Below are 19,579 nucleotides of genomic sequence, written 5' to 3'. Positions count from 1 at the left end.
AATAGAGCAGACTGAAGGTGCAGGAAACTGTCAAAAAGGTGCTGTAATATGAGTGGTTGAGCAAGAAGTTGGGGCTGAGTTTCAGTCCAGCAGGAAGTTAGTGGCTGCAATCAGAGGGCCCCACCCCCACCCCCCCCCCCCCACCCCGAGTCTGGGGTTGGAGCATGGGATGGAGAGAAGGGGGAGGGGATGATGGCTGCGGAGGTAATGCAGGGAGCAGGAACACAGGAGAAATTGTGGAGAATGGAGTGTGGAAGCACGGGGAGGGGGCCAGGAACACTTGACAAGAACGTTGTCTGGGGCCTGAAAGGACTTGAAGATGGCCGAGCTCTGACGGCAGTCAAGCTGGGGAAGGAATTGCTCTCAGGATGAGGTGTGAGGACAGAGGCTTTTGAGCATTCAACATGGAGTCCAACCATTGAATTTCAGGATTCTGGGGTGGACAGGTGTTCATGGGCAGTCAGGGAGGTGGTTTGGGGCTCGAACTGGATGGCTGTGGTAGTAGTGTAGAGGAACTGGGTTATGGGACCTGTTATGTATGTAAACTTTATAATAGTGTAAGATTTGCCAACAGGAGGCACACCTGTTGGAGACCCAAGGGTCACCTACATACCTTGTGCAAGCAAGTATAAAAGGTTGTCTGCCATGATGCTTCGGCACTCTGGAGTTTGACTAAAGAGACTAAGGTCACACCAGTTAGAGCTTATAGCATACAGTCTTGTGGAGTTATTCTGAACATAACAGGACCATCAAGAGCAGGGTATTGGAATTGGAAGATTTTCACGACCAGGAGTAACTGGACCAGGAATGGAACACAGTGACTAGTCGGGAGTGCACTGGAGGTGCTGAGCCAGAGCGGAGAGAAATAAAAGCATCCGGCAGTGGGCAAGTCACACCTCTGAAAAGACACTGTTGCAGACAATGAGGACCAGAGCAGCTCTTGGCCAGGTAACAGGCACAAGCATTTTGGGCCTTGAATTGCATGGACGCTGTGAAGGTGGCAGCAGGTGGTGAGGCAGAACTTTCAGCCTGATTGACATGAGCTGGAGTTAACATATAAAATATTACCCTTCATAGAATCCATCACGTGATCTGCTTGAATTCAGCGGCTACTGAAACTTCTGCCCATACAATCAACTTGGCCCCATTAATACAACGAGCTTCCTTTAGGGATACCATGGTCTGAAGCCAATTTTGAAAACACATTAGTCCTGCCTATTTACAGTTAGAAAGGCATGTTATTATTGTCTCTCAAGGGACTGGAAAGGGATGGATGGCGGGGGGGCAGTGGCTTTACTATCAGCAAGTCCTATCATGCTTGGTGAATAGCTAATGTTGCTGCCAACAGTGTTTATGACATAAAAGGCCATAAAAAGTGAGCGGCCCTGGAACCAGCGTGGCGACGTACCACTTCAGGGAGCAGCGCAAGCTGGTGCAGGAGGGCGACGGCAGTGAAGACGGAAACTGGATTGGAAGTCACCATAATCCAGGTCGCTGATTGGAGCGTGGGCAGGTACTGCAGGAGTGGCAAGATCGGGCCGAAGGAACGGCATGTGATCGTGGAGCGACATGATCGGGACCCAAGAGAGGTGCGAGTTCGGGGTCCAGCAGAGCCAAGGGCCCTGGGGCAGCACGGGCCAGCCCACACTGCAATATGTGTGCTTACTAGGTCCATGCAGCAGAGCGGATCTCCAGTCGTCTTGGTTAACCCCTGGACCAAGACCTAGCTCTGTCAAGCCTGTGTGGTGGCTGGTGTGCAACGACCACCACACATTAAAAAAATCCACACAGGCACCTTCCACCTTTCAACATGTAGTTCGTGACCTGAAATATCAGATCTTTCATTGAAAGACCTGTGAACTCATCGCTTGATACGTGGGACCACCCAAGGAGATTATTATTAGATTCTTATAAGCGAGGAATCCTTAAAATTACATTCTGGAGCCATAATTACAGATGGAGGTCGAGCCATATTTTAACACAGACTGCAAACAACAAAGAGAAACCACAGAATATATAGAAAAAGCAGTCAACAAATCCCAACCCAGTAATTCAAGCCCCAGCCAAGTACTCTAAATTCAAGATGGAATCGCAAACTCTCTGAATGGTAGCTGTTGCAATCGGAACTTCACGATGCATAGTTTTTATTCCGACTCGGCACAATCCTCATCTGCTTAGTTGTAATTTACTGTGACTATACTGGTCCTAATTAATACTATGAGACGTTCTTATTTGGGAGGACTATCTCCGTATTGCATTAGAATATGTAAAATCTATAACCTACTATTGCATTTCTTCCAATCATAATATAAACCACAAAAGTAAACAGATTTAAATCATGAGATCAAGTTGCCTGTAGAGTGAGAATTGACCCCCTGTTTTAAGTCCCAGAAAGAATATTTCAATTCATAAGTGGTGTGGCACAGATTAACTTCTTGCTGCACACTCAGCCAATTTTAACAATTGTAGTAATAGCTGAATATGCAGGTTACTTTGAGGAACCGAAACCTCAAGCTAATTGAAGCGTTTTGCTGTCAACATCTTGTGCTTCAATCGGCTTTGTGATGCCTATTCCACTGTTCTGTACTGACATACACTACAGACGGTACTACCTATAGTAGACATGTGTTTTACGTGCAGCATTTGGATTTACTGGCAGGAGGCAGCAATCCCAGCAGATTCTATATTCCAAAATTAATATTTGAATTTGTTTATGGTCCAAATGAGCAATCTACTAATGACGAAACATCATCCTCAATAGGATCAAGGCTGGAAAAGGGTGCTGACAGATTATAAAGCACACTGTTGCCACCATATTATGTTTTAATCAACCAATATTTAATTCCAGGATAGAATTTGCTATACTCCCCCTATAATCATAATGTATGAGTTTTGATAAAAATATATTTTCGACATAGGTAAAGTTATTTTTTTCTTAGCGGAATACAGGAGTAATAACTTGCATACATTAAACAACGATAGCAAATTAAATGTCATCTCAGCTATTCCAGTATTGGGAGGGGATGGAGAACAAAATTCATTATTTTCTTAGAATCATACAGCACAGAAGGAGGCCATTCAGCCCACCATATCTTTGCCAGCTCTTTGAAAGTGTTATCCAATTATTCCCACTTCGCTTGCTCTTTGCCCACAACCTTGCAAATTTCTCTTTTTCCAAGTATATATCTAATTTCCTTTTGAAACTTATTGAATCTACATCCACCACCTTTTCAGATATTGCATTCCAGATCATAACAACTCACTGCGTAAAATTTTTATCACCTCATTCCATCCACCCACCCACCCAAATTCGCAATTATGCTTTGAAAATGTTACTTCAATAAAAAAAAACGATGTTGACTTTATATTTTATAAATCTCTAATGGCTCCCAACTTACATTGGCTGATTATCACCTAGCATTTCAGAAGTTTTCCCAAATTCTTGGTGACAAAACACTTGAGCCACACCATATTATTGATAGTCCATTCAAAAATGAAAAGATCCCAAACAGCCGCTTAAATAATATAGATTTAGTCAAATAAAACAACAAATCACCCTTCAGTTATGCTAAATCTGTGCTAGCTCCCATTTGTTCTGGTATATATCCAATAAAGTTTATTTTAGGAGTTTAATCAACAGGCAAGACCAGGATTTATTGGGATACTATGCAAAAAATCTATTTTGCCATGAAAACATTTACAATGTTGAATTCATAGGTTAAGAAGGGGGAAATAGACACACAATTTCTAAATATTATTTATCAAATTAACAAAAATATGAAATCAGTAATTGTTGGAAGCTTTTGTTTCAGAATATTTTGTTGCACAGGAGGGCAGGAAAAAGAGTGGGCGAGTGATAGTGATAGGGGATTCAATGGTGAGGGGAATAGATAGGCGTTTCTGCGGCCGCAACCGAAACTCCAGGATGGTATGTTGCCTCCCTGGTGCAAGGGTCAAGGATGTCTCGTAGCGGCTGCAGGACATTCGAAAAAGGGAGGGAGAACAGCCAGTTGTTGTGGTGCACATTAGTACCAACGACATAGGTAAAAAAAGGGAATGAGGTCCTACGAGACGAATTTAAGGAGCTAGGAGCTAAATTAAAAAGTAGGACCTCAAAAGTAGTAATATGGGGATTGCTACCAGTGCCACATGCTAGTCAGAGTAGGAATTGCAGGATAGCGCAGATGAATACGTGGCTTGAGCAGTGGTGCAGCAGGGAGGGATTCAAATTCCTGGGGCATTGGAACAGGTTCTGGGGGAGGTGGGACCAGTACAGACCGGACGGTCTGCACCTGGGCAGGACCGGAACCAATGTCCCAGGGGGAGTGTTTGCTAGTGCTGTTGGGGAGGAGTTAAACTAATATGGCAGGGGGATGGGAACCAATGCAGGGAGACAGAGGGAAACAAAAAGGAGACAAAAGCAAGACAGAAAGGAGATGAGTAAAAGTGGAGGGCAGAGAAACCCAAGGCAAAAAACAAAAAGGGCCATTGAATATAAAGGGGCTGCAGGAGGGGTCAAAACTAAAAATCATGGTTTAAAAACTAGGATTAAAACACTACCTAAATGCACGCAGCATTCAAAATAAAGTAAATGAGTTGACGGCACAAATCATTACAAATGGGTATGATTTGGTGGCCATTACAGAAACATGGTTGCAGGGTAGCCAAGACTGGGAATTAAACATACAGGGGTATCTGACGATTCGGAAAGATAGACAAGAAGGGAAAGGAGGTGGGGTAGCTCTGTTAATAAAAGATGATATCAGGGCATTTGTGAGATGATATTGGCTCTAATGAACAAAATGTTGAATCATTGTGGGTGGAGATTAGAGATAATAAAGGGAAAAAGTCACTGGTGGGCGTAGTTTATAGGCCCCCAAATAATAACTTCACGATGGGGCGGGCAATAATCAAGGGAATAATGGAGGCATGTGAAAAAGGAACGGCAGTAGTCATGGGGGATTTTAACCTACATATCGATTGGTCAACTCAAATCGCACGGGGCAGCCTGGAGGAGGAATTCATAGAATTCATACGGGATTGTTTCTTAGAACAGTATGCAACAGAACCTACAAGGGAGCAAGCAATCTTAGATCTGGCCCTGTATAATGAGACAGGAATAATAAACGATCTCCCAGTAAAAGATCCTCTCGGAATGAGTGATCACAGTATAGTTGAATTTGTAATACAGATTGAGGGTGAGGAAGTTGTGTCAGAAATGAGCGTACTATGCTTAAACAAAGAGGACTACAGTGGGATGAGGGCAGAGTTGGCTAAAGTAGACTGGAAACACAGACTAAACGGTGGCACAATTGAGGAACAGTGGAGGACTTTTAAGGAGCTCTTTCATAGTGCGCAACAAAAATATATTCCAGTGAAAAAGAAGGGCGGTAAGAGAAGGGATAACCAGCCGTGGATAACCAAGAAAATAAAGGAGAGTATCAAATCAAAGACCAATGCGTATAAGGTGGCCAAGGTTAGTGGGAAACGAGAGGATTGGGAAAATTTTAAACAACAGCAAAGAATGACTAAAAAAGCAATAAAGGACGATAGATTACGAAGGTAAACTTGCGCAAAACATAAAAACAGATAGTAAAAGCTTTTACAGATATATAAAACGGAAAAGAGTGACTAAAGTAAATGTTGAATGGCTGAGACCTTAAACAATTATTTTGCTTCGGTCTTCACAGTGGAAGACACAAAAACCATGCCAAAAATTGCTGGTCACAGGAATGTGGGAAGGGAGGACCTTGAGATAATCACTATCACTAGGGGGGTAGTACTGGACAGGGTAATGGGACTCAAGGTAGACAAGTTCCCTGGTCCTGATGAAATGCATCCCAGGGTATTAAAAGAGATGGCGGAAGTTATAGCACATGCATTGGTTATAATCTACCAAAATTCTCTGGACTCTGGGGAGGTACCAGCGGATTGGAAAACAGCTAATGTAACGCCTCTGTTTAAAAAAGGGGTCAGACAAAAGGCAGGTAACTATAGGTCGGTTAGTTTAACATCTGTAGTGGGGAAAATGCTTGAAGCTATCATTAAGGAAGAAATAGCGGGACATCTAGATAGGAATAGTGCAATCAAGCAGACGCAGCATAGATCCATGAAGGGGAAATCATGTTTAACTAATTTACTGGAATTCTTTGAGGATATAACGAGCATGGTGAATAGAGGTGTACTAATGGATGTGGTGTATTTAGATTTCCAAAAGGCATTTGATAAGGTGCCACACAAAAGGTTACTGCAGAAGATAGAGGTACGCGGAGTCAGAGGAAATGTATTAGCATGGATAGAGAATTGGCTGGCGAACAGAAAGCAGAGAGTCAGGATAAATGGGTCCTTTTCGGGTTGGAAATCGGTGGTTAGTGTTGTGCCACAGTGATCGGTGCTGGGACTACAACTGTTTACAATATACATAGATGACCTGGAAGAGGGGACAGAGTGTAGTGTAACAAAATTTGCAGATGACACAAAGATTAGTGGGAAAGCGGGTTGTGTAGAAGACACAGAGAGGCTGCAAAGAGATTTAGATAGGTTAAGCGAATGGGCTAAGGTTTGGCAGATGGAATACAATGTCGGAAAGTGTGAGGTCATCCACCTTGGGAAAAAAAAAACAGTAAAATGGAATATTATTTGAATGGGGAGAAATTACAACATGCTGAGGTGCAGAGGGACCTGGGGGTCCTTGTGCATGAATCCCAAAAAGTTAGTTTGCAGGTGCAGCAGGTAATCAGGAAGGCGAATGGAATGTTGGCCTTCATTGCGAGAGGGATGGAGTACAAAAGCAGGGAGGTCCTGCTGGAACTGTATCGGGTATTGGTAAGGCCGCACCTGGAGTACTGTGTGCAGTTTTGGTCACCTTACTTAAGGAAGGATATACTGGCTTTGGAGGGGGTACAGAGACGATTCACTAGGCTGATTCCGGAGATGAGGGGGTTACCTTATGATGATAGATTGAGTAGACTGGGTCTTTACTCGTTGGAGTTCAAAAGGATGAGGGATGATCTTAGAAACATTTAAAATCATGAAAGGGATAGACAAGATAGAGGCAAAGAGGTGGTTTCCACTGGTCGGGGAGACTAGAACTAGGGGCACAGCCTCAAAATACGGGGGGAGCCAATTTAAAACCGAGTTGAGAAGGAATTTCTTCTCCCAGAGGGTTGTGAATCTGTGGAATTGTCTGCCCAAGGAAGCAGTTGAAGGTAGCTCATTGAATGTATTCAAGTCACAGATAGATAGATTTTTAACCAATAAGAGAATTAAGGGTTACAGGGAGAGGGCGGGTAAGTGGAGCTGAGTCCACAGCCAGATCAGCCATGATCTTATTGAATGGCGGAGCAGGCTCGAGGGGCTAGATGGCCGACTTCTGTTCCTAATTCTTATGTTCTAAGATTACAACCAGCTCTGCTACATCAGAATTTCCAAAATAGGAGGGATCTGTCAAATCAGTTTGAAGATTCTCTTGTTGCATGTACTGTTTTTTGGTATTCAATAATATATTTCACTGGAGTACTTGTGTTTATTGCCTCACTTAAATTAATCTATTAATTTATAGTTTGTTGCATGCAATTAGATCAAAGGTTTTAGTATACATCATTGTAAGATGGTGATAGCACAAGAGAGACTCCCGATTGCGACAGTACCATAGGAAACACTTTTTGCCCCATTTTTCTGCAAAGTATTTTAATCCACTTGCAAAATCCTGTCAACATGAACCATCATTTTCCATGGGGCAAACGGCTGCATCCGAACTGCTTTAAAAACTGTCTGCGTCAATATAATGGAAGTCAATCAGACACATAATTCAGTATCAACAAACTTGCCCAAATTTAGACACACATGTATTTTGACAATTTATCAAATGTATCATGCAATGAATATTTACTGCAAAACTCAATGGTTTTAATAATCAATCCAAGTGTCAGTGTCTATAATAAATCGTGCATTTTCCTCCTTAATCTAAATGTTAGAATATGAAATTCAAATTAATAAATCACTTACTTCATTAAAATTATTCAAAAACACCTCAGCCTTCTTCCTGCACAACAAAATTAAAATGTAGGCACTCACAATACTTCTAAATGTCATAATTCTAATACAATTCTGGGGGAAAAATACAAAGTTAGTGAGCCAAAGCAGACTACAGAAAGGAACTCAAAGTAAAATATCAAGTGCTTATATCACCAGCAGGATTCCAGATGTTTCAGTGCTCAAAACCGCAGACGCGTGTGTATAGAAACCAACACCGACAGAGCCACCACTGGAATTAAATTCCACAAAGTCATCAGAAAAGTCAAGAGCTTCTGGAGAAAAGGTTCTCGAATTTCAGGAGTAAATATAATCATGCAGCTTCAGTTATTTTTAATTTTTCCTTTTCTAATACAATTTTAAAGACACAAAACTACTCTGTACTAACAAATACATCACTTGCAATCCATTTTCTTGGTTGCTATGGTCCTTCGGGTCATCACATACAGACAGTACAATGCTACCGTGATGTAGACTAATAGGGGATATATTTAACACTTTTAATAGCAAACAATCATGCTGAAAGGCAGGTCAGAGTAACACAGATAAAGGTGTCTCTTGTTTCTGAGAGGTTATAGTATGCCCCTTTCACCTGATCAGCCTCTGTTTAACACTGTTTCTTGCATTCACTTTTAACCACCACCACTTAGAAAGTGATGGTTCTTACAGCAATGGTTAAAGGCTACTTTTCAGTCTTAAATCCTGTTCAAACATACCTGATTTCGCATGTACGCTTGGACACAAGAAAGCCTGGAAGCTGGATGCACAGAGCTCACTAACAGTCCCCATCACTCGGTTCAATGTTTTTGTAATCCAAGAGCAGTCAAATACATTTATTTCAGTGCATATGGCTTTTCCCCACACAGCCTTCACAGGATCATTTAATCTCTTTGGCGGTCAGACAGAGTCTTGAAGTTCTCTCTCAAATGGGGAACCACTATATATAGAGAGAGAAACCATATGACAGTCTCTTGTTGCACCACTGCAGCAGACTGTCAGTAATCGGATTTCACTGGCCACACATCCCAGGAAAAGGCTTAAATATTTCCAAATTACCAAGTATTAGAACGTCACTGCCTGACAACCTGCCTCACAGTCTTCATTCAGCCAATCGGGTACACACAGAAGATAGCACAATCCACACTATAATTAAGCAATAAAGTCAAATAATTTTGAATGACTTATATCTCCAACCCCACCTGCAACCAGCCCCTCTTCAAGCTGCATGCCATTAAATTATCTTCTAGGGGCTTTTAATGATGAAGAGGATTCTCTGTTCACCTTTTTAGTATGAAGTGTTCACTGTTGCTTAGCAACTCAGTGTTCCATTACATAAAATGAACGTACTCTATAAATCGGCATTCTGAAGAAAAAGATTTTTAAAACTGCCAGAAAGTAAGACCTGTGGTGTTAATAAAAAAGATCGCCTTAAACTCCTCAAATAACGAAGCAGTCCGTGCCCACATGCAGCAAAACCTGGACAACATTCAGGCTCGGGCTGATAAGTGGCAAGTATCATTCGCAAGTGCCAGGCAATGATCATCTTCAACAAGAGAGAGAGTCTAACTACCTCCCCTTGATATTCAAATGGTATTACCATCATCGAATCCCCCACCATCAATATTCTGGGGGTCAACATTGACCAGAAACTTCACTGGACCAGACATGTAAATACTGTAGCTACAAACCAGGTCAGAGGCTGGGTATTCTGCAGCGAGCGTCTCACCTCCTGACTCCCCAAAACCTTTCCACCGTCTACAAGGTACAAGTCAGGAGTGTGATGGAATAGTCTCCACTTACCTGAATGAGTGCAGCTCCAACAACACTCAAAAAGCTCGACACCATCCAGAACAAAGCAGCCAACTTGATCGGCACCCCATCCACCACCTGAAATATTCACTCTCTCCACCACCAGCACACCATGGCTGCAGTGTGTACCATCTACAAGATGCAGTGCAGTAATTCGCCAAGGCTTCTTCACTAGCACTTCCCAAACCCGCAGCCTCTACCATCTAGAAGGACGAGGGCAGCAGGCGCATGGAAACACCACCACCCTGCAGGTTCCCCTCCCAAGTTGCACACCATCCTGACTTGGAAATATATTGCCGTTCGCTCATTGCCACTGGGTCAAAATCCTGGAACACCCTCCCTAACAGCTCTATGGGAGCACCTTCACCACAATGACTGCAGCGGTTCAAGAAGTCAGCTCACCACCACCTCAAGGACAATTAGGGATGTGCAAGACATGCTGACTTTGCCAGCGACACCAACATCCCATGAATGAATAAAAAATGATTATAACCAGGACTTTCTTTAAAAGAATGAAAAGGCTCTTCTGAATGAGACTCCGATTTCTAATGTAAAATGAACTGTATTACCTAATTTATTGGCGAAACACAAGTATTATTTTTAAACTGACTACAGAATTGCCAATTTAATCCACACTAGAAAAAATTCTACCTTCAGGAGGACTACTTTGCAATGTTTGAAAGCATTGACTGGTCATACTTAGCCATACGAAATATGGCACTCAAGCATTCGTAATGAATTTCAGAAGTAGCATATTTAAACTGCAATAGGATAGGATAAGTATAGTAAAAGTATTGATAAAATTAACATGCATCTCACTACTACCACAAGAGTTTACTTTACAATGCAATTCTTTTCAGATTAGACTTTTATCCTTTTCTATTTACAGTTGCATTTTTGGAAAAAAAAGACAAAATCAGAAAAATATATGACTAGATTTATTCATGTTGTCAATTTTGCTGCACAATAGTCACAGAATAGAAAGCAGCTGTGGTTGGTGATTGTCATCCAGTTTCTTTCCCAAGATTCTCCTGTGAGTTTCCAATCTCAGTGCGGTCACCTGTGGAGGTGCTGAGCACATCTAAAATTCTGCTCTGAAGGAGTAACCCATTGTCTGCACCAGAGTTGCTTGCAGGGCAGGCATGAAACTTGGTACTCCTGTCTCTTTCAAGCCCAACCCCATTTCTTCAACAGCATCAAATGTCTATCGGATCACTATTGAGTTTGCAGGTGCAGCAAAATCGTATATATACTATTCTAAATATATTTTTCTTTAAAAAAAACACATTTTCACACAATGGGTATGCTGCTTTAAATAAAAAGCCACATTTTCCCATATAGCATACAGTAACAAGAATAATCAGAGCTCTCAGCAGGCAAAGAAAAAGCTATTATGTATCTAAGAAAACAGACAGCATCCAGTACTTGTGCATGGCTCCTGATATAGCAAGTTTATTTATAGTACAGACTTAATTTTCAAACGACAGCATTGCACAGCATGCTACTGTACTAACAAACCATGCCACAGAGTGATAGGATGCAGCTTCATCCCTCCAATTCACTACATGGCAAGTTCCAATTTAGAAGACCAAAGAGGTCCTTTTACATAAGGAAGCACATTGCAATTTTACAGATATCAGCCATCCTTTTGTACCTTTTCCTGATTTATTAGTGGCACTGGCAGAACACCAACAGTAAATTACCTCCCACCACATTTTACTGAGGAAGGTAGTATGTGCGTGGCAGAAACAAAAAAAAGCACACACACACACACACAATAGAAAATGTGGTTGGAAAGAAATTTTAGTGCCAAAGATAGCAACAAGTTGAGCCTTCTGCAGCTTTACAATGTAATTTTAAAGATTGCATATAAATTGTTAACACTGGAACTGGCTTAATCAATCCATGGCACATTAACTATTGATAAACAGGACACTATGGTACATCAGCAGTGTTTATTTAAAAAAATTACCTTTTGCATGGCTCCATACATCCAAAACAGACACCAATAAGCCTCCAGATATAGATTTCAATAAGTGAGTTGAAAATGGTGCTCATCAGAAAAGTGGCACATTCAATGGTCTAACAGCACAATAGAGCTTTAGAAAATATAGGGTACAGTAGTATAGTGGTTATAAGAACATAATTAGGAGCAGGAGTAGGCCATTCAGCCTGCTCCACCACACAATGACATCATGGCTGATCTTTTAGCTCAACTCCACTTTCCTGCACTGTCCGCATATTCCTTAATGTCCAAAAATGTGTCGATCTCAGTGTTAAATATACTCAAAAACTGAGCTTCCAGAACCCTCTGGGATAGAGAATTTCAAAGATTCACCACCTTCAGATTTCTCCTCATCTCAGTCCTAAATGGCCGACCTCTTGTGAGACTCTGACCCCTGGTTCTAGATTCCTCAGCCAGAGGGAAAACATCCTCCCAGCCTGTCAAGCCCTCTAAGAATTTTGTATGTTTCAATGAGATCACCTCATATTCTTCTAAACTCGAGAATATAGGCCTTGTCTACTCAAGCTCTCCTCATAGGACAATCCCCCCATCCCAGGAACCAGTCTGGTGAACCTTCGTTGCACTCCCTCTATGGCAAGTATATCCTTCCTTAGGTAAGGAAACCAAAACTGTACACAATACACCAGGTGCGGTCTCACCAGGGCCCTATATAATTGCAGGAGGACATATTCAAAAAGTAGTAATATATTCAAAAAGGAGTTAAATGTAGTCCTTACTACTAGGGGGATCAAGGGGTATGGCGAGAAAGCAGGAATGGGGTACTGAAGTTGCATGTTCAGCCATGAACCCATTGAATGGCGGTGCAGGCTCGAAGGGCTGAATGGCCTACTCCTGCACCTATTTTCTATGTTTCTATCTTTACTCTTATACTCAAATCCTCTTGTAAAAAAGGCCAGCATATCATTTGCTTTCTTAATTGCTTGCTGTAGCTGCATGTTAACTTTCAGTGATTCATGTACAAGAACACCCAGGTCCCTCTGAACACCAACACTTCCCAATCTCTCACCATTTAAAAATGATTCTGCTTTTCTACTTTTCCTACCAAAGTGGTAACTTCACATGTCTCCACATTATATTCCATTTGCCATGTTTTTGCCCACTCACATAAGCTGTCTATATCCCTTTGAATTCTCTTTGCATCCTCCTCACAACTTACATTCCCACCTAGCTTTGTATCATCAGCAAACTTGGATATATTACTGGACTAGTAATCCAGTGGTCTGGACTAATCCATTAGAGACGCAAGTTCAAATCCCACCACGGCAGCTAGGGGAAAATTAAATTCAGTTAACTAAATAAATGTGGAACTAAAAAGCTAGCATCAGTAATGGTGACCATGAAACTATCATATTGTCGTTAAAAACCCATCTGGTTCACCAATGTCCTTCAGGGAAGGAAATCTGCCGTCCTTACCCGGTCTGGCCTGTGTGTGACACCAGATCCACAGCAAAGTGGTTGACCCTTAACTGCTCTGAAATGGCCTAGAAAGCCACTCAATTGTACTAAACTGCTACGACAAAGGCCACACTGTGGGAGTACCCTCACCACAAGGACCGCAGTGGTTAAAGGTGGTGATTCAATACCACCTTCTCAAGGGCAATTAGGGATGGGCAATAAATGCCGGCCTTGCCAGCAATGCCCACATCCCTTGAATAAATTTTTTTAAAATATGATTAGAAGATGCAAAAGATGTCAGTATGTTTCACTCCAGCCTTTCATTGCCGAGGATTTTAATTCTGATAACATCCTTGACATTCTTCTTTGTAGTTGTGATTTCTTTGAAGTGTAATCTCCCCAACAAATATAGAAAATTCTGAAGGATTCCAATTAATGAAATTGAATGGTTGTGAGCAGAAGAGCTGTGGGTCAATATTCCAACCTCTTATTCATCATTTTAGTAGGAATGTCTTTCACACCAGTTTAATGAAACAAGCATCCTGTGGTTCATCATGCAGGGTTTTCTACTGCTCTGTAATCAACTTGGTCTTCCAGATATAAAATTGAGGAAAGAAGAAAAACCCAGCAAGTGCTCTTTACTGTTAAGTACCTAACATTTTAAACTAAATTACATAGCCTTCAAAAGTTTTCTAAAAATAAAACTTAAGGAATTATTCTCACTAAAAATGAATTTTCTTTTTTCCAATACACATTATTGCCAAAAGCCCAAAGTTTAAATTGCATGTGGGCTAGTACCTATTGGTCTCAGGAAAGACATGCATCCTCTGCCTCAGTTGTGCTAACTGAACTGCTACTGTTGCACGTGACTTCATGGTGGCAAGTCACGTAAAAGGAGTGATTTAGCTCTAACTTTCCGAATAAAACTATTTTTAATAAATTAGATTAGAAATGAAAGATTTTGTTTTGAAGTGCAAAAATAGATAGGATTAATATATCCAAATACTTGTATGGAAGGAATGAACATGGGACAAATATTGACAAATCATTTAATTTTGTGGAAGCTATGGAATGCATGACCAGAGATAGAGGTCATGCCAACATAGCTGGAGGGAAATAACGTGACTTGGGAACAGGGCAACTGCCTGGGATTAACACTACTACTTGTGTGCAGGATAACAATGAACACTGACTGGTTGGGCCAAATGGCTGGTTTCTGTGCTGTAATTTCTATGATATCCTATGTTAAAATCTGAAGGGAAATATTTTACACTTACGAATGAAAAACATTCTACATCGAGAAGTTTTAACCATTTGGATTACAGGGGCTCCTTCGCATCAAGTTTTAAGAGCAACTTGCCATTTAAAAATATACATGTTAAACTTCACACCCTTTCAGAACAATCACAATGTGCAGAGGGAGCTACAGAATAGAGAATCAACTTCATCTCCTTTTAACTTTAAGGCCACCAACAAACCTTTCACTTTGTTAAGAGGGTATATGACTTTGGTGTCATTCCCCATGCATAAATTCCAAATCGTCATCCTGAAAGATTGGGGAGTCAATGACTTTGACACTAAGTTTTTCTTCATAATGCAACTTTGAGAGCAAAATCAGCGCAAAACTTTTTATTTTTGGTCATTTAGGAAATAGGAGCAGGCGTAGGCCATTTGGACCCTCGAGCCTGTTCCGCCATTCTATAAGATCATGGCTGATCTGCTCTTGGGCTCAACTCCACTTCCCTGCCTGCTCCCCATAACCCTTCACTTCCGTATCTTTCAAAAATCTATCTCCACCTTAAATATATTCAATGACCCAACCTTCACAGCTCTCTGGGACAGAGAATGCTACAGATTTACAATCCACAGAAGAAATTTCTCCTCATCTCAGTTCTAAATGGACGACCGCTTATTCTTAAACTGTGCCCCCAAGTTCTAGATTCCCCCATGAGTGGAAACATCCTCTCTGCATCTACCTTGTCAAGCCCCCTCAGTATCTTATATGTTTCAATAAGATCCTCTCTCATTCTTCTAAACTCCAGTGAGTATAGGACCAACCTACTCAACCTTTCTTCATTATCCATTTTGGTGGTAAAAACAGAGAGACAGACTATTATTTGAATGGTGACAGATTAGGAAAAGGGGAGGTGCAGTGAGACCTGGGTGTCATGGCACATCAGTCATTGAAGGTTGGCATGCAGGTACAACAGGCAGTTAAGAAAGCAAATGGCATGTTGGCCTCCATAGCGAGGGGATTTGAGTACAGGGGCAGGGAGATGTTACTACAGTTGTACAGGGCCTTGGTAAGGCCACACCTGGAGTATTGTGTGCAGTTTTGGTCTCCTCACTTGATGAAGGACATTTTTGCTATTGAGGGAGTGCAGCGAAGGTTCACCAGACTGATTCCCGGGATGGCGGGACTGACCTATCAAGAAAGACTGGATCAACTGGGCTTGTATTCACTGAAATTCAGAAGAATGAGAGGGAATCTCATAGAAATGTTTAAAATTCTGACGGTTTAGACAGGTTGGATGCAGGAAGAATGTTCCCAATGTTGGGGAAGTCCAGAACCAGGGGTTACAGTCTAAGGATAAGGGGTAAGCCATTTAGGACCGAGATGCGGAGGAACTTCTTCACCCAGAGAGTGGTGAACCTGTGGAATTCTCGACCACAGAAAGTTGTTGAGGCCAATTCACTAAATATATTCAAAAAGGAGTTAGGTGTAGTCCTTACTACTAGGGGGGGGGGGATCAAGGGGTATGGCGAGAAAGCAAGAATGGGGTACTGAAGTTGCATGTTCAGCCATGAACTCATTGAATGGTGGTGCAGGTTCGAAGAGCCGAATGGCCTACTCCTGCACCTATTTTCTCGGTTTCTATAAGTCAACCCCCTCATCTCAGGAATCTGTGAACCTTCTCTGAACTGCCTCCAATGCAAGTATATCCCTCCTTAAATGAGACCAAAACTGTATGCAGTACTCTAGGTGTGGTCTCACCAATACTCTACAGTTGCAGCAGTACTTCCCTGCTTTTATACTCCATCCCCCTTGCAATAAAGGCCAACATTCCATTTGCCTTCCTGATTACTTGCTGTACCTGTGTACTAACTTTTTGTATTTCATGCACAAGGACCCCCCAGGTCCCTCTGCACTGCAGCCTTTTTGTAATCTCTCTCTATTTAAATAATAATTTGCTTTTTTAGTTTTCCTGCCAAAGTCGATAACCTCACACTTTCCCACATTATACTCCATCCGCCAAATGTTTGCCCATTCACTTAGCCTGTCTATATCCGTTTACAGATTCTTTGTGCCCTCCTTGCAACTTGCTTTCCCACCCATCTTTGTGTCATCAGCAAACTTGGCTGCATTATATTCGGTCTCTTCATCCAAGTCATTAATATAAATTGTAAATAGTTAAGGCACCAGCACCGATTCCTGTTACCTAGTTACCGTTTGCCAACCAGAAAATGACCCATTTATCCCGACACTTTGTTTTCTGATAGTTAGCCAGTTCACTATCCATGATACTATATTACCCCCAACCCAGTGAGGTTTTATCTTGTGCAGGAACCTTTTATGTGGCACCTTATCGAATGCCTTCTGGAAATCCAAATACACCACATCCACTGGTTCCCCTTTATCCACTCTGCTTGGTACATCCTCAAAGAACTCTAGCAAATTTGTCAAACATGATTTCCCTTTCATAAAACCATGCTGACTCTGCTTGACTGTATTATGCTTTTCCAAATGTCCTGCAATTGCTTCCTTAACATCTTGACCAGAAAATCCCCCAAAATGATTCAAAAATAACTTTTTAAAAAAAAAGGCCTTAAATTTATTACAGTCAAGTGCAAAATTAAATCCAGTGTCTTGTTTAAAAATCTGTTGTCGTTCTTATTTTTCCAGAACAAAGAACTTATTTTATTACTTGGACATGATGTTACTGTGTGCAATGAAAATAAAAATAACTTCACCTCTGCCAGTTACTTCACTTAGAATGTGCTTTTACCATGCATAGCAATTTACTACAAATGTTTCTACACAGATTTACGTATTAAATGTTAAACATTTACTGCACAGATGACGGTAAACCAGTGAAATATCAAGATATAGTTTCACCGCAAAGAAGTAATCGAAGTTGATTCTGATGCTAGTATTTGTACAATGCCTACAATAGATACTTGGGTAACTTGCTTTACATCAAACGGCTACAAATTGTTTGGATTCTTTGGTACACCCTGGGGGGTGGTTTCCCACGACCACTCCGGGTCAATTGGGCCCAACGATTTTCCACCTCGGCGACCAGGACAGCATTAGCCTCCTCGGTAAAGCGCTTGACGCGCCTTCGTCTGCCCATCTCCTCACCCACCTCTACATCACTCATTACTTCATCAATATCCTCCATTTCAAAAACCAGCCACTAATGCAATGCTATCAAATACTCCACACCTGCTTCTCAAATCAATTCCTCTCTCTCTTATGTGCATGTGCAGATGACCCGACCTCCCGAATCACGGGAAAAGCCCGTTGCTTTGGACGCGGCCTTGCACGATGGAATAAATCGCTAACGCCCATTTCACATCACTACGGCTAATGCCCAAGTAAAAAAAATAGAAACTAGTGGGTTTTAAAATGGGCGCTATCCCGGCAATCACGAAAAAAAATATGACTAACAACTCCGGAAATATCGCCCATTTTTCGGCAATCTGGACAACAATGCCAAGTCTAGCTCTTTCGGAACTTCGTTTTAAAAATATCCATCACAGATGGTGTTCATTATCATTTTTTTTTGTGGATTTTAGGCTCATCAAAAGCATCAGTACCAGGAACAGGAAAGTTTTCCCACTAGAGTCAATATCAAGCATTCCCAGGTAAGGCAGAAGGCAGGTGAAATGCAAAGTAAATGACCTCCTACTTCACAACACCATCTCAACTGAACCATTGTGATACTTACAACAGTCATACTGGCACTGATGGCCTCTCTGTATGAGACCACCAATAAAGTATCAATTCGCATTAGTGAGGGTAGTTTTATGCTGCAGATATGCATCCATTAGTCGCTCATTAAGAAGCTAACAATTAGGAGCAGGAGTAGGCCTTACAGCCCCTTGAGCCTGCACCACCATTCAATATGATCATAGCTAATCTTCAATCTCAACACCACTTTTCCCAGCTGATCTTCATATCCATTGATTCCCATAAAGTTCAAAAATCTATCTCTCTCAGCCTTGAATACACTCACAACTCAGCATTCACAGCCCTCTGGGGTAGAGAATGCTAAAGATTCACAACCCTCTGAGTACAGAAATTCCTCCTCATCTCAAGGCCAGAGAGATCTCCTGGACTAGGTTCGATCGTCTAGATGTATCAGAGAGGAATTTCCAGATTTTTTTCCCAAATTGACCTGGATTTTTTTAATCTGTTTTTTTGCCTCTCCCAGGCAATCACATGGTTTCAGGTGGGGTGGAGTGTTCATGTTGTGATACACAAGGTATCGCAATTGTGTGGGACAGGCTCGATGGACCAGATGGTCTTTACCTGTCCGTCATTGTTCGTATGTTGCAAAAGTCATAGTGAAAGAGGAGATAACTGAGATACTAGATCGCATAAAAATTGATAAAGAGGAGGTACTAGAAAGGCTGGAAAATTGCAAAGGTTACACCCTTGTTCAATAAAGGGTGCAAGGATAAATCCAGGAACTAAAGACCAGTTAGTTTAACCTCAGTAGTGGAGAAAATTGTAGAAAATGATAATCTGGTTCAAAATTGTCACTTGGACAAATGTGGATTAATTATGGAAAGCCAGCACGGATTTTTCAAAGGAAAATCATGTTTAACTAACTTGATTGAGCTTTTTGATGAGGTAACAGCAAGGGTTGATGAGGGCAATGTGGTTGATGTGGTGTACATGGACTTCCAAAAAGCGTTTGATAAAGTGCCACATAATAGTACCAGCAAAGTTGAAACCCTTGGAATAAAAGGAACAGGGGCAGCCTGGATACGAAATTGGCTAAGTGACAGGTAACAAAGAGTAGTGGTGAATGGTTGTTTGGAGGAAGGTATACAGTGGTGTTCCCCAAGGGTTGGTACTGGGACCATTGCTTTTCGACATAGATATTAATGACTTGGACTTGGGTGTACAGGGCATAATTCGCAGATGACACAAAACTTGGAAGTATAGTGAACAGTGAGGAGAATAGTGATAGACTTCAGGAGAACATAGACAGGCTGGTGCAATGGGCGGACACGCGGCAGATGAAATTTAATGCAGCAACTGCGAAGTGATGCATTTTGGTAGGAAGAACGTGGAGAGGTAAT

General features: G+C 41.6%; 1 protein-coding gene across 2 annotated transcripts in view; it reads right to left on the bottom strand.

Moving 5' to 3' along the window:
- cyth1b (cytohesin 1b) overlaps nucleotides 1–19,579 on the bottom strand; it is a 270,470-nt gene that overhangs the window by 201,574 nt on the left and 49,317 nt on the right. The window contains exon 1 of one of the 2 annotated variants that reach the window (XM_070857774.1): nucleotides 8,751–8,986. The exons of the other annotated variant lie outside the window; for it this stretch is intronic. Coding sequence (XP_070713875.1) covers nucleotides 8,751–8,823 — 73 coding nt within the window. The 5' untranslated portion in view covers nucleotides 8,824–8,986. Of the gene's footprint in view, nucleotides 1–8,750; nucleotides 8,987–19,579 lie in introns of those variants that run through there. 2 annotated transcript variants of the gene reach the window in all.

This window comes from Pristiophorus japonicus, chromosome 16 (assembly GCF_044704955.1).
Source record: "Pristiophorus japonicus isolate sPriJap1 chromosome 16, sPriJap1.hap1, whole genome shotgun sequence".
NCBI lineage: Eukaryota > Metazoa > Chordata > Chondrichthyes > Pristiophoridae > Pristiophorus > Pristiophorus japonicus.
The sequence above is the reverse complement of the archived record's forward strand: the minus strand, read 5'-3'. Positions and strand labels throughout refer to the sequence as shown.